Below are 14,980 nucleotides of genomic sequence, written 5' to 3'. Positions count from 1 at the left end.
GCCATGAAAAAAACTCAGCTGCAAGAAGACTGGAGAGCAGGTAAGGTTGGGCTTGGGAGTGGAAAAGGCAGCGCTGCCTTCCTTTGAAAAGCAGGACAGAGAGCAACTGTGGTTTGCACACACTTCTAATCCTAGGACCTGAGAAGACAAGAAGACAGGCGGGCTGTGAGTTCAAGGCCAGACTGGGACAATGAGAGATTTGAGATCAGACTCTGTTTTTTGTTTTTTTTTTTTTTTTCTTTTTTTCGGAACTGGGGACCGAACCCAGGGCCTTGCGCTGAGCTAAATCCCCAACCCCCAGACTCTGTTTTTAAGAGAAAGATGGAGAGGAAGGAAAGACAGCTGGCTGCAGAACACGTGGCAACTTGAGAGAGAAACCCTTGTTCTCAGATCATAGCTGGACTTGGATACGTCATTTGTGACAGTTCAAGAATTAAAAAATGGGATCTGTTGTTACAAGCTATTGGGAACAATAAAGTGGCTGTGATTGCATAATACTGTGGTGGTTGTCACGATGGCTATGGGAATAAGTAGGGACTTGGTCTGGGCTAGTAGCGGTTTTCAGGAAGCGCCAATAAACCCATTCCTAGAACCTGCTTTGTACTGGATTGTCTTTGGAGGCACTGTGGTCTGGGACAGTGGCTCTTGCCTGCATAGTAGAAAGAGTTTTAAAAAGTGCTGAAGCCATGGTCTCCCTACTCAGAGATTCAACTTTCATTAGTCTGCTGTATTTCCTGGACATGAGAATTGATTAACGCTCCACATGCATTCTGCGTGCAGCCGCAGCTAAGAGCTTTGTTTGCAAGTGGAAAGGAGGCCTGGGAGCCCTGGCCCACCAGTGACTTACTGAGGGTGTTCGGACAAGTCGCCCAGCTCATAAGCACCGTGTTTTCTCAGTCGCTTGCATGCATCTGTCTGTCTGTCTATCTGTTTATTACTATAAAATTCCTAACAGAGGTCTAGTCTGTACATCCAAGTTGTAAATTTGTTTCTGTATTCCTTTCCACTCTGTATCTCATATTCTGTTTCCTCTAGTGACATTGAAAAGTTCTAGAAGTGCTGTGTACTTTTTAGAAAGAAAAAATAGATTTTTAAAATTTATTTTCTGTGTATGAATGTTTTGCCTGCATCTGTGACCACGTATTGCGTGCATGCCTGCTGCCCTCAGAATTCAGAGCAGAAGTCAGATGCCTGGCACTGATGTTAGATGATTGTAAGCTACCATGTGGGTGCTGGGAACTGACCCTTTATTCTCTACATGAGCAACAAATACTCCTGACTGCTGAGCTGTCTAATCAGTCCCTCCAGCAGTCTCTTAAAATGAATTAGTGCTATGTAGAGTTAATAAAAATACTCTGCCCACTTCACTAGTAATGCTTCACAATAAGACCTTGACACGTATTAGATTGTTGCTCTTTGAGCGTTTGTGTATGTGCATACCCACATCACACACATCTTCTTATTTCACTGAGTACTTACCCACGCAGTATGCAGTCTAACATTCGAACTAAACATATACCTCAAAGTGAAAGTCCCAGGCAGGTACAGCACTACAGGCCATGAGTCTTAGCACTCAGGGAATAGAGGGAGGTAGATCTCTATGAATTCAACGCTGTCCTGGCCTATAGAGTAAGTTCCAGGCCAGCCAGGCCACCTTGCTTTGTTTTGGTTTGTTTGTATTTCGTATTTTGTTTTAAAAAAAAAAGGGGCTGGGGATTTAGCTCAGTGGTAGAGCGCTTACCTAGGAAGTGCAAGGCCCTGGGTTCGGTCCCCGCTCCGAAAAAAAAAGAACCAAAAAAAAAAAAAAAAAAAAAAAGGAAAATAAATTACCATTCAGTCGGCAAAATAAAACACTAAGCCCCTCATACTCCACTATGTGACTTGATTTGTATTTTCTGTTCAGAGACTATCTTCGTCATGGGAATGAAGCTTTTGCTTATGTCACTAAGTGCAGACCACAGAACTCATGTCAGCCCTCAGTGCATGCCATTTCCTAGGGTTAGGAGCCCCAGCTTTCTTCCATGTTTTCCAGACATGGATGTTTAGCTCTAAGCTTCAAAGGATTCTTTCCAATATGGCTCTCTAGCACTTCAAAGTATAAGTCCTTTAAAATCTAACTATAGTTTAGAAGATATGTGTGTGTGTGTGTGTGTGTGTGTGTGTGTGTTCCTTGCGTGTACCTGATGCCCATGGAGGTGAGGACAGAGAGCATCAGGTCCCCTGAGACTGGAGTTACAGATTTAAAAAGCATTTACTTTTCAAAGAATAAACGTATGTTGGTCATGGTGGCACTTGTGAGCCAGAGGCAGGTGGATCAGATAAAGCCAAGTCTGATATAGCAAGAGGAATAGATGTTCAAAGTACAAGTTTTAAAGTTTTCACCTCTGGAGAAATGAGAATAATGCTATAGTAAGGCTTTGTTTTGTAATTTTAATTGTGTCTGAGAGAATATTCGTTCCAATTGTTTGTATGGTGGGAACTGAGGTTTATATGTATGTGTAGGTATGCATATGTGTAGAGTTTATGCTACATATAACAATAACCTTGGATATTGTTCCTCTGGTGTCTGTTTGAGACAGGGTCTCTTTCAAACTGACTTTGCCCAGTAGGCGAGACTAGCTGGCCAGTGAGCTTCCATAGCTTTGCCTTTCTATTTTCTACCCCCTGTAATTTATTGATTTGTGTGTGTGTGTGTGTGTGTGTGTGTGTGTGTGAATTACATATCATACACCCCAACCAATCCCACTAATTTCCCAGTCCTTCCATGTTTGCTCTCTCTTCCCTTCTAACCCCCCACAAAAGAAAGTAGAAAATAAAAAAATAAAAGATGAAAAATGTCTTGCCATGGAAACTGGTGTGTCCCACAGTATAGCCCTTCGTCCAGACAGCTTTACTTGCAAATATTCCTTGCAATGATTCTCCTCCGGCTTCTACTGCACTGTAATCCTCACTGGCACCCCTCGCTGATCCCTGCTGTTGCTCTGTATCATGGAGGCCCTTCAGCTTTAGTTCTGGAGGATCCAGCCCTTCACATGCTCCAGCAGCTCATAGATGGAGTAGGTGTTGGGGTGGGCCAGCTCAGTGTCCTGGATCTGTCTGCTTTCATTCAGACTGACATTCACCATCATTCCTAGCTTTTGACTTGGGTTTGAGAGCCCTAAACGTAGGCCCTCAGGCTTGCAAGACAAGTGCTTTTTTGGCTGAATCATCACTTTAGCTCCCACCACCATTTTTGTTGATGGTGGAGAACAAACCTGAGACTTCATACATGTCATGCACACGGACCTGGATTCTGCATCAAAGACCCTGTGCTACAAAGCCAATTTTTTAAAAAAGGAGTATTTAAATATTAAAACGAGAGGATAGAGCTTAGGCTACAGTTCAGTGGTAAACTGCGTGATCAACATAGGTGAATCCCTGAATTCAACCCCAAGCACTGGCAGGAAAAGGTGATGGTAGACGGCAGCTTCATTTGTAGCTCTGAGTTGGCAAAATAAAAATCGACACACACCGATTTCACCTCCCCACACCGATTTCACCTCCCCACACATACACACACGCAAAGGTTCAAGGCAGGAATGACAGCTTGAAATTGGGATTCAGAGGGTAGAGGTCTGTTGTGCGTAGACATCCCTTGTGGAATAATGGAGCCTTTAGTGCCAGTAAGCTACTGTGCTAGATCTTCATACACTAGTATACCTGAAAGGCTATCTGGGAGGTTTATTGCAGCCCTTTTCCATCTTTTATTTTTATTTTACATGTATTTTGCCTTCATGCGTGTCTATACACCACATGCATGCCTGGTGCTGGGAAGTCTTAGAAGAGGGAGTCGGATCCCTGGAAATGGAGTTACAGATGATTATAGCAGCCATGTAGGTGTTGGGAATCAAAACCAAGTCTTCTGTGAGAGCAACAAGTGCTCTCTAAGGCTGAGCCATTGATAGAGCCAATTACATTTATTTGGAAAGGTCATGTATATGTCAGAATGCATGTCAGAGGACAGCTTGCAGGACACTGTCCTTTCACCATCTGGCTCTAGGGATTGAACTAGGTTGTTAGGGTAGCAGAGCCATCTTGCCAGCCCTGTGTACTCTTTTTTTTTTTTTTTCTTTTCTTTTTTCGGAGCTGGGGACCGAACCCAGGGCCTGTGTACTCTTTAACAGTGGATCAAGAAGCTAAGACAGGGGGTTGGGGATTTAGCTCAGCGGTAGAGTGCTTGCCTAGCAAGTGCAAGGCCCTGGGTTCGGTCCCCAGATCCGAAAAAAGGGAAAAAAAAAAAAAAAAGAAGCTAAGACAGGTAAACTTCCCATGATCACACAGCTTTAAGGATGGTCATCTTGAGTGTTCATACTCCAAACTACCATTATCCAGTGTATACAGTGTATACAACATTGACCGAAGCGGCCCTCACCACATCTTCAGACTGCTTCCTCTAAGACAAATCTAGAAAAACAGCACTTCCTCCTTAAATTTTCACCAGCATCATCTCCTTCACACCACTTTGTGCACTCTTTGTCACCCTGCTAAATGAACTGTCCTGCTTATAATGTCTAGCCATATGTCTTAGGGTTTTACTGCTGTGAACAGACACCATGACCAAGGCAAGTCTTATAAAAGACAACATTTAACTGGGGCTGGCTTACAGGTTCAGAGGTTCAGTCCATTATCATCAAGGCAGGAACATGGCAGCATCCAGGCAGGCCTGGTGCAGGCAGAGCTGAGAGTTCTACATCTTCATCTGAAGGCGGCTACTTCCAGTCAGCTAGGATGAGGGTCTTAAGCCCATGCCCACAGTGACACAGCCACTTCAAAGGCACATCTCCAAATAGTGCCATTCCTTAGGCCAAACATACTCAAATCGCCACATTCCACTCCCTGGCCCTCATAGGCTAGTTCAAACATGAGTCTGTGGGAGCCATACCTAAATGTAGCATAATGGAAAATACATTTACTCCAACTTCAAAGGTCTCCATAGTCTATAGCCATCTCAATGTTAAAAGTCCAAAGGTCGGGGTTGGGGGTTTAGCTCAGTGGTAGAGCGCTTACCTAGGAAGCGCAAGGCCCTGGGTTCGGTCCCCAGCTCCGAAAAAAAAGAACCAAAAAAAAAAAAAAAAAAAAGTCCAAAGGTCGGGGGTTGGGGATTTAGCTCAGTGGTAGAGCGCTTACCTAGCAAGCGCAAGACCCTGGGTTCGATCCCCAGCTCCGAAAAAAAAAGAACCAAAAAAAAAAGTCCAAAGGTCAAAGTCTATTCTGAGACTCATCCAATCACTTACCTGTAATCCCCAAAGCAAGACAGGAAACCAGCTGGGCAGACTCCAAACTCCGCATCTCCACGTCTGATTCCAAGGCTGTTTTCAGATCTCCAACTCCTTTTTCACCTTTATTAACTGCAACAAACTTATTTCTCCTGGGCTGGTTCCACTCTTTATTAGCAACTTTCCTTGGCAGGTATCCCAGGGCTCTGACATCTTGAAATCTTCGGGTCTCCAAGGCAACTTCAACCTCACAGCTTCTTGTTCCAATGTCTGGGATCTACACAATGATCTTCTGGGCTCCTCTAAAAGGCTTAGGTCACATCTCCATCTTTGCCCTCTAGCTTTCTAGGCTCTGGTTGACTCCACTCCATTACTGCTGCTGTTCTTGTTGGTCATCCCATGGTACTGGCATCTCTAATACACTGGGGTCTCCCACAGCGACTTGGTTTAACCAATAGCCTCTCACAGGCTCTCTTCATGGTGCCAAGCCTCAACTTCTTTGGATGATCCCATCAGTCCTGGACCATCAACTGCAACTGAGGCTGCACCTTCACCAATGGCCTTCCCTGGCCTCTCACAGTGCCAAGCCTCAGCTGCTCTTCATGACCCCTTCATGCCTTCAAAACCAGTACCACCTGGGTGACTCTTACACATTACCAAGTCCAGCTGCAGCATGAGGTACAACCTTGGCTATCTCTGGAACACAGCTTCCTTGTGCTCTCAGAAAACACTTCCCAGATTTCACTTCAGTGATGCTGGGCTCTTCTTACTCATTGCTAATTTCTTAGCTCTAGGCAACCAGTGTCAATTGTCCCAGGGGTCCCTTCTGTTTTTCACGCTAAAGCCAGAGACACATCTGCCAAGTTCTGCTGCTTGCAGGAGCTGGAACATGGTCCCCCTTTTCTATAACATCATCACCAGCTTTCTGTTTTCCATCCCCATAAGCTTGGCTGTTCTGGAGCTTGCTCTGTAGATTGATAGTGAACTCAGAGATCTGCTTGTCCGTCTCCTAAACACTAGGATTAAAGGTATGGCCACTAAACCTGGATTTAAATTTTTCTTCACCTAGAACTGCTCTGTTCTAGGCTGGCCTTGAATTTAGAGACCTGTTTGTCTTTGCCTCCTGGGATTAAAGGCTTGTACTACCATTGCCTCAAACTAAATTTAGCTGGGTGGGATCTTGCCCCAAGGTCACTACTCCCTTAATTAAATCACAGGATTCAACTCCATTTCACTTCCTCGTACCCCTTTAAATACTTGAACCATATATTTTATATTTTTCCTTTCTCAGCTTGCTATGCTTGTTTAAAGTGTTCCTCATGAGATTTACCCAGAAAACAAAGTCTATGATGGACATTTCCGAGCCTTCCTTTGTCAATGCAATTAATCTGAGTTTCTTTAGCCTCAAGCAGACTCTTCAGACAAAGGCAAAAAGTAGCCACATTCTTCACCATAATAGCACAAAACAGTCTGTAGGTCACATATTGACATTCTTCACTGAAACCTCTTGGGCCAGGTCCCCACAATTCAAATCATTCTTAGTAACTTAGTCTTCCAAATTCCTACTAGGATAGCACATTAAAGCATTTAAAGCATCCCACTGCTTTCCAAATCCAAAGTCCCAAATCCACAGTATTCTAGACAAAAGCATAGTCAGGTCTATCATGGCAATACCCCATTCCTGATACCAACTTCTGTCTTAGGGTTTTACTGCTGTGAACAGATACCGTGACCAAGGCAACTCTTACAAGGACAGCATTTAATCGGGGCTGGTTTATAGGTTCAGAGGTTTGGCCCATTATCATCAAGGTAGAAACATGACAGCGTCCTGGTAGGCATGGTGGAGGCAGAGCTGAGAGTTCTACATCATCTGAAGGCTGCTAGCAGAATACAGCTAGGATGAGGGTCTTAAGCCCAAACCCACAGTGACATACCCACTCAAGACCATACCTCCAGACAGTGCCATTCTCTGAGCCAAATATTCAAACCACTGCATCATATAATTTTTTCACTGTCTTCATTTGATCATACCAAAGTTGGTTTTTTTAAGATTTATTTATTATATATAAGTACACTGTAGCTGTCTTCAGACACACCAGAAGAGGGCATCAGATCTCAGTACAGATGGTTGTGAGCCACCGTGTGGTTGCTGGGATTTGAACTCACGACCTCTGGAAGAGCAGTCAGGGCTCTTGACCACTGAGCCATCTCTCTAGGCCCATAGCAAAGATTTTAAGATTCATTTTGACTTATGTACATATGTATGCCACTCGTGTACAAACGAAGGCCAGCAGAGGAGGCCAAAGACATAGGGAGTTGGGTGCTGCTGAACCATCTCTCCTATATCATGGATTTTTGTTTGGTTGGTTGGGTTTTTTTTTTTTTTTTTTTTTTTCCGTTGATCACCAGGTCCAACTGACTGTATAGGAAAGCTTATGATTCAGTGCCTTCAGGTGCTAAGCTTACAGGTAACATGTCACCACATCTGACCATTTTAAGTTTTTTTGTTTTGTTTTTTCCAGTACAGGTAGCTTTTAATGTCTTGTTGTTGTATCATCCCCTGTCCCTCTCTGCAACAGGGTTTCTCTATGTAGGCTGTCTGTCTGGGAACTCACTCTGTAGACAAGCTGCCCTTGAACTGGCATAGATATGCCTTCCTCTGTGTCCACCTCTGCCTCCAGAGTTCTGAAACTAAGACATGTGCCACCACCACACAGTTTTGTTTTGTTTTTTTAAACTTTTTTTTAAAAGTCTTTCAAGGGCTGGAGAGATGGCTCAGCGGTTAAGAGCACTGTCTGCTCTTCCAGAGGTCCTGAGTTCAATTCCCAGCAACCACACGGTGGCTCACAACCATCTGTAATGGAATCCAATGCCCTCTTCTGGTGTGTCTGAAGACAGCTACAGTGTAACTCATATACACAGAATAAAATAAATTTTAAAAAAGTCAATTTTAAAGAAATCTGTCAGAGACTTAAGAAATTAACTTCTCTTTGACCATATGCCATAATAGCTAACCTTACAGCCTTCCTTTCAAAAGGTTAACTGTATCGTTGTCCTCCAGTTTACTGGTCTGCACTAACACCATTGGCCCCTAAACAAAGAATATTTTGCACTGTAAGGGCCTTGTTGAGTCTAAAGAGCCAATACCCCGAAGCTGTACTTGGGATGGTTGAGAGGGTATGACAGTGGAGTAGAGAATCCTAAAGCTAAGAATACACCTCTTGGATTTCTGGGGATCACACCAGTAGACCACAGATGAGGAGTTGAAAGTTGAACTTCAAGATCTCATCCAGTCGCTGCTGGCTCAAAATAACCAGCCCTACCTCATGGCCGAAAGGGAATTCAAAACTCAAAATTCCTACACCGATTGCCAGATGCCTGCGTATGTGTGTGTGGTGCTGTGGAATGCACTGCCTTGCACAAGCTAAGCAAGCATCCCTGCCCCTTAAACAACTACACTCAGTCAAAAGTGTTGGATTTTGTAGAGCTTGGGCAGATGCCGCAGCAGTTAAGAGCACTTGTTGGTCTTGCATATGACCTAGGTTTGGTTCCTACCAACCACTGCGGTAAAAAAATAAAAAATAGTTTGGGGGGGTGGGGATTTAGCTCAGTGGTAGAGCGCTTACCTAGGAAGCACAAGGCCCTGGGTTCGGTCCCCAGCTCCGAAAAAAAGAACCAAAAAAAAAAAAAATAGTTTGGTAGTTACCGGTACCTGCACATTCCCACTCCTGGCAGATCCGTGGGAGCCTTGCGTTCTGGCCGTCTCTCTGCCAGCTGTTTTCTCACACTGTCCCCTTGGCAGGTTTTTACCACACCTGACACATACATCCATTCTGAGGGCCGTTCTAGCATGGCGCCATGCCACACTAGCCCCAGGCATTCTAAAGCCACCCTCTCCAGGCTGTATCAAAGTTCTAATTGTAATTTATCAATAAGATTTATCTGTTAGATTCTCAATCTACAATATATCCACACAATAAATTCACTGCCAATTAATCAAGATATAAACCACCCACCTAGACAAGATAAAATTGACATAGTCCTGGATCATCCTGCTCTGTCGTCTCCATCTTGATTCCCCCCACTTCTCTTCCTCCTCTCGTTCCTAGATAGACTTTCCCCCTTCCTTCTCATCTAATGATAGGCTTTGCTTTATCCCGGACCTGCCTTGCTGCATAATGACATCATCCACAACCACCCACGTGGCAGACCATAATTATCTATATATAATTCTACTTCCGGGAATCTGACACCCTCTTCTGACCACTGAGGGTGCCAGACATGCATGTGGTCCCCATGCATACAACAAGCTAACCTCAAACTCGCAGAGATAGACCTGCCTCTGCCTCCCAAATGCTGGAATTAAGGACATCTGTCACTATCACCACCCAGCTCGCATCATTTTAAAACAATCTTTACAAATATAGGTTACATTTTTACACTCAGGATTATGTCTCAGAAAATCGTATCCTGTGCTCCAAATAGGGAGTCATGGTTTTTTGTTTGTTCGTTTTTTTTTTTTTTTTTGTTTTTTTTTTTTTTTTGGAGCTGGGGACCGAACCCAGGGCCTTGCGCTTCCTAGGTGAGCGCTCTACCACTGAGCTAAATCCCCAGCCCCTGTTCGTTTGTTTTTAATATTTATTTATTTTATGTATATGAGTACACTGTCCCTGTCTTCAGACACACCAGAAGAGGGCATCGGATCCCATTACAGATGAACGTGGAGAAACTGCCATGTGGTTGCTGGGAATTGAACTCAGAACCTCTGGAAGAGCAGCCAGTGCTCTTAACCCCTGAGCCATCTCTCCAGCCCCCTCCCCCCCCCTTTTTTTTTGCTGTCAATAAGAAATTTACTTATTTTTTAAAAATCCAAATGCTGGCATTGCCCAGAAAATTTTAACAGGTTTATTTATAATTGTTATAAAGTTGAACTATTGAAATGTGTTCACTGAAACACTTTGCTTGCATTAATGCTTTACATCTTGCATTTATATTAAAAATTCACACACAAATGAACGTGGAGAAACTGCCAATACCTGATTCTGTCCCCTACGTTTCCACTCGCAATCATGTACTTAGGTACCTTTGACCCCATGGAAAAAATATCTAACATTCAGAACTACTGATAACAGGAAGAAGAGGGAAAAAATTTTTTTTGAGGATGAAATATTTCCCCTCATAGTGGACTCTTAAGCACATTCTCCACGTATGCGACGTGCTAGCTGGATGTCTATAGCACACAGATTGGTATCTTCAAAAGGCCAACCAGATAGGCCTCACTTGCCCCCTGCAAAGCACCAATAGCTGCTCTCTGGAAGCGAAGGTCTGTTTTGAGGTCCTGAGCAATTTCTCGCTCCAGACACTGAAAGGGGAGCTTGCGAATCAGTTCAGTGGACTTCTGATAGCGTCTGATTTCTCCCAGTGCTACAGTACCAGGCCTGTAACGATGAGGTTTCTTCGCCCCTCCAGTAGAGGGCGCACTCATGCGAACGGCTTTTGTAGCCAGTTGTTTCCTGGGTGCTTTACCACCGGTGGATTTGCGGGCAGTCGGCTTTGTATGAGCCATGGTATGAGCACCTCCTTACTTACCCACTTCTCCTGCTGGAGCTCAGCAAGTGAGAGACGGTGCTGGCGTTAGAGAGCGGCCGGGATTATTTCTTTAAAGTCAAGTTAGAATTGGGATTTTTTTTCTCTCTTCCTGTCAGCTTGGTCCTTGGGCTCACCACAATGAATGGGGGATATCAGTAGTCCTTTTGTATATTATTTTATTTGACTTTTTGAGACAAGATCTCTTTCTATGGCCCTGACTGTCTTGGAACTCACTATATGGATCAAGCTAGTCGGGAACTCAGAGATCCATTTGCCTCTGCTTCCCTCATTCCTGAATAAAGGGTGTGCACCTCTACATCAGGCTTGACGTTTTATCTCATTGACACGGGGTTTTCTGTAGTTCAGGCAGGCCTCCAACTGCCTATGGAATGATGGTGACTTTGAACTTCTGGCCCTGCCATCTCTACCTCCTGAGTTCTGGGATTATAGGTGGGTGTCATCACATCCACTTTTACACAGGACTTTATAGTGAATGTAACTTTTTCAGGGCAAATCTTCTTCCACCAGAGCTACAAGCCCAGCCCCTTACTAAGTCATTTGATAAGTGACCTGATTAGTTGCTACTCTTTTTGGATAAAATGTGCTTTGAAGGCCAGAGGAAAAATTTTGTAATCTACCTAATAAAGTTGATAACTTAAAAAGTCAGCTGGTGTTTGGTCTCAGGGTTTTACTGTGAACAAACCCCATGACCAAGGCAGTTCTCATAAGGACTTTTTTTTTTTTTTTTAAAGATTTACTTTATTTATATGTGTACACTGTAGCCTGTAGCTATCTTTAGATGCACCAGAAGAGGGCATCAGGTCTCATTACAGATGGTCGTGAGCCACCATGTGGTTGCTGGGAATTGAACTCAGGACCTTTGGAAGAGCAGTCGGTGCTTTTAACCGCTGAGCCATTTCTCCAGCCCAGAGCTGGGAGTTCTACATCTTCACTTAAAGGTGCTAGTGGAAGACTGACTGCAAGGAAGCTAGGATGAGGGTCTTAAAACCCATGCCCACAGTGACACACCTACTCCAACAGGGCTACATCTAATAGTGCCACTCCCTGGGCCAAGTATATTCAAACCATGACATCCACTCCCTTGTCCTCATAGGCTTGTTCAAACACATGAGTCTGGGGACCATATCTAGTCAGACCATAATTTAAAAAATACATTCAGCTCAACTTCCAAAATCCCCATAGTCTATAGCAGTATCAACAATGTGAAAAACCCAATGTTCAAAGTCCCTTCTGAGATCCATCCAATCACTTAACTGTAATCCCTAAATCAAGACATGAAACCAGCCGGGCAAACTCCAACCTGCATCTCCATGTCTGACGTCAGAGAGTCTTCAGATCTCCAACTCTGTTTTCATCTTTGTTGACGGCAACAAACTTCTTTGCATGGGCTGGTTCTACTCCCTGTTAGCAGCTTTCCTCAGCAATAGCCCATGGCTCTGGCATCTCAAACATCTTGGGGTCTCCAAGGCAACTTTAAATTTACAGCTTCTTTTTTTTCAGTGTCTGAGATCCACGAACGATCTTCTGAGCTCCTCGAAAGGGCTGGCGTCACTTCTCCAGCTCTGCCCTCTGTAGCGCTCTAAACTCAGGTCGATCCACTCCACTGCTGCTGCTGTTCTTGGTGATCATCCCATGGTACCGGCATCACCAATACACTGGGGTCTTCTGCTGCAACTAGGCTTTACCAATAGCCTCTCATAGGCTCTCTTTATGGTGCCAAGCCTCAAACCCTTTGCAGCATGACCCCTTCAGTCCTGGGCCATCAACTGCAACTGAGGCTGCACCTTCACCAATGGCCTTCCATGGCCTCTCACAGTGCCAAGCCTCAGCTGCTATGCATGACCCCTTCATGCCTTCAAAGCCTGTATCAGCTGGGCGACTCTCACATATTACTAAGTACAGCTGCAGCCTGAGGTACAACCTTGGCCATCTCTGAAGCACAGCTTCTTTGTGCTCTCAGAAAACACTACCCAGAAGATTTCACCTCAGTGATACTGGTGTCTTCTTAATCACCACTAATTTCTTAGCTCCAGCCACCCAGCATCAATTGTCCCAGCAGTCCCTTCTGTTTTTCACTCTAAACCCAGAGCCACATGGCTAAAACTGCTGTGTTCTGCTGCTTGCTGGGGCTACCAACATGCCTACCTCCCACCCATTCTATTAGGGGCTTTCTGCTTCCCAACTCTCTCACTGCCTAAGCTTGGCTTTCCTGGAACTTACTCTGTAGATTGACCTTGAACTCAGAAATCTGCGTGACTCTGTCTCCTATAATGTTGGGAATAAAGGTGTGTACCACCATGCCTGCATTTAAGCTTTTCTTCACCTACAACCTGCTTTGTCCCAGGCTGGCCTTGATCTGTTTGGCTCTGTCTTCTGGGATCCACCATGCCTGGAACTAAATTTAGCTGGATGTGATTTTGCTCCAAATCCCTGAATCTGTTATCTCCTAGAGCATAGGATTCAGCTCCCTTTCACTTCCTGGTGCCCCTTTAATACCTGAACCACATATTTTATATTTTTCCTCTAAGCTTGCTAAGTTTGATCAAAATACTCTTCATGAGACTTAACCAGAGAACAAAGTCTTTGCTGGGCTTTTTTGAGACTTCTTTTGTCAATACAATTAACATAAATCTTTTTTACCTTAGACTCATGTAGACTAGGGCAAAAAGCAGCCAAATTCTTCACCAAAATACCACAACAGTCTCTAGGCCACATACTGGAATTCTTCTCCGCTGAACTCACTTGGGTCAGGTCTGCACAGTTCAAGTCAATCATAACAACAAATCTTTCATATTCTTACTAGGATGATCCATTAAACCCCATTGAAAGCACTCCACTGCTTTCCAAAGCCAAAGTCCCAAAATCCACATTCTTCCAGACAAAAGCATGGTCAGGCCTATCACAGCAACACCCCAGTTCCTGGTACCAACTCATGGTCTTAGGGCTTTTCTGCTGTGGACACCACGACCAAGGCAACTCCTAAAAGAAAACATTTAATTGGGGCTGGCTTACAGGTCCGGTATCATCAAGGCAGGAGTATGGCAGCATCCACGCAGGTATGGTGCAAGCACAGTTCTCCATCTTCACCTGAAGGCTGCTTTAGTGGAAGACTGACTTCCAGGCAGCTGGGATGAGGGTCTTAAGCCCACACCCACAGTGATACACTTATTCCAAAAAGTCCAAACCTCCAAATAGTGTGACTCCCTGGGCCAAGCACATTCAAACCAATGCCATTGCTTCCTGAAACCTGGAGTTTGTTTATTATTTATTTTGCTGTCTAGCAGGGTGTGGTGTTGCATACCTTTAATCCTAGCGCTCAGGAAGCAGAGGCAGACGGGATTTCAGACCTGTGCTGCCACACCCTCCTTAAAAAACAAAACAAAACTGTGAAGTCATCATCCCAGATTTTCTGTAAAAGTGCAAAAAGGACCATCAAGTGCATACTAAGTAATGGTATGTTGTCAGAAATGCATGAGACTAGTGGAGCCTGGCCTTTAGCTTTATACAGACTCAGGTTTGAATCCCACTCCTTGTAAGGTGAGGCTGGATAACTCTCACTCTGAGCCTCTCTTCTGGTATCAATTTGTCTTGAGTTGTGGGATTACCGAGTGAAATGATCCATATAGAATATATACTTCCCAGTAAGCACTCAATAGACAAAGCGATTACAACCCGCAAGCTAATGGCTTAGAGGAAGATGACAACCCTAATGCCTCTTTGTATAGTACAGTCACTGTTACCCACCTAGGAAGTCCTAAGGGGCCATTTATTAAACATTTGAGAATTGGTGAAGTCTGTAAAAAAATAAAATAAAATTGGACGCCCTTTTCTGTTTGAGTTTGTGCCTTGGTGCAGTTTGTCAAAGTTTTCAAAAACAGACTACCTGATTTCTGACAGACTTCTAATCTATGGAAGCCCCCAAACCTCAGAAAATTACTGATTCTGGGGAATTGAATCAGTGGCCTCGCTCGCGCATGCTCAACACACTAACATTAAGCTAAACAATCTAGACTTGGATTAGAAAGGACAAATGAGTAAGGATTCTGCTTTCGGGGGTGCTTTCCGAAGGAGGGCTAGAAAAATGAATGAGCGGTCACGTCTTATCTCTAGTGATC

General features: G+C 44.2%; 1 protein-coding gene across 1 annotated transcript in view; it reads left to right on the top strand.

Moving 5' to 3' along the window:
- Window positions 1-495, top strand: part of Stx12 (syntaxin 12) — a 28,873-nt gene extending 28,378 nt beyond the window's left edge. The window contains exon 9 of the mRNA XM_006239066.5: window positions 136-495. Coding sequence (XP_006239128.1) covers window positions 136-369 — 234 coding nt within the window. The 3' untranslated portion in view covers window positions 370-495. The remainder of the gene's footprint in view (window positions 1-135) is intronic.
- Window positions 496-14,980: the final 14,485 nt, after the last annotated feature.

This window comes from Rattus norvegicus, chromosome 5 (genome assembly GCF_036323735.1).
Source record: "Rattus norvegicus strain BN/NHsdMcwi chromosome 5, GRCr8, whole genome shotgun sequence".
NCBI lineage: Eukaryota > Metazoa > Chordata > Mammalia > Rodentia > Muridae > Rattus > Rattus norvegicus.
The sequence above is the reverse complement of the archived record's forward strand: the minus strand, read 5'-3'. Positions and strand labels throughout refer to the sequence as shown.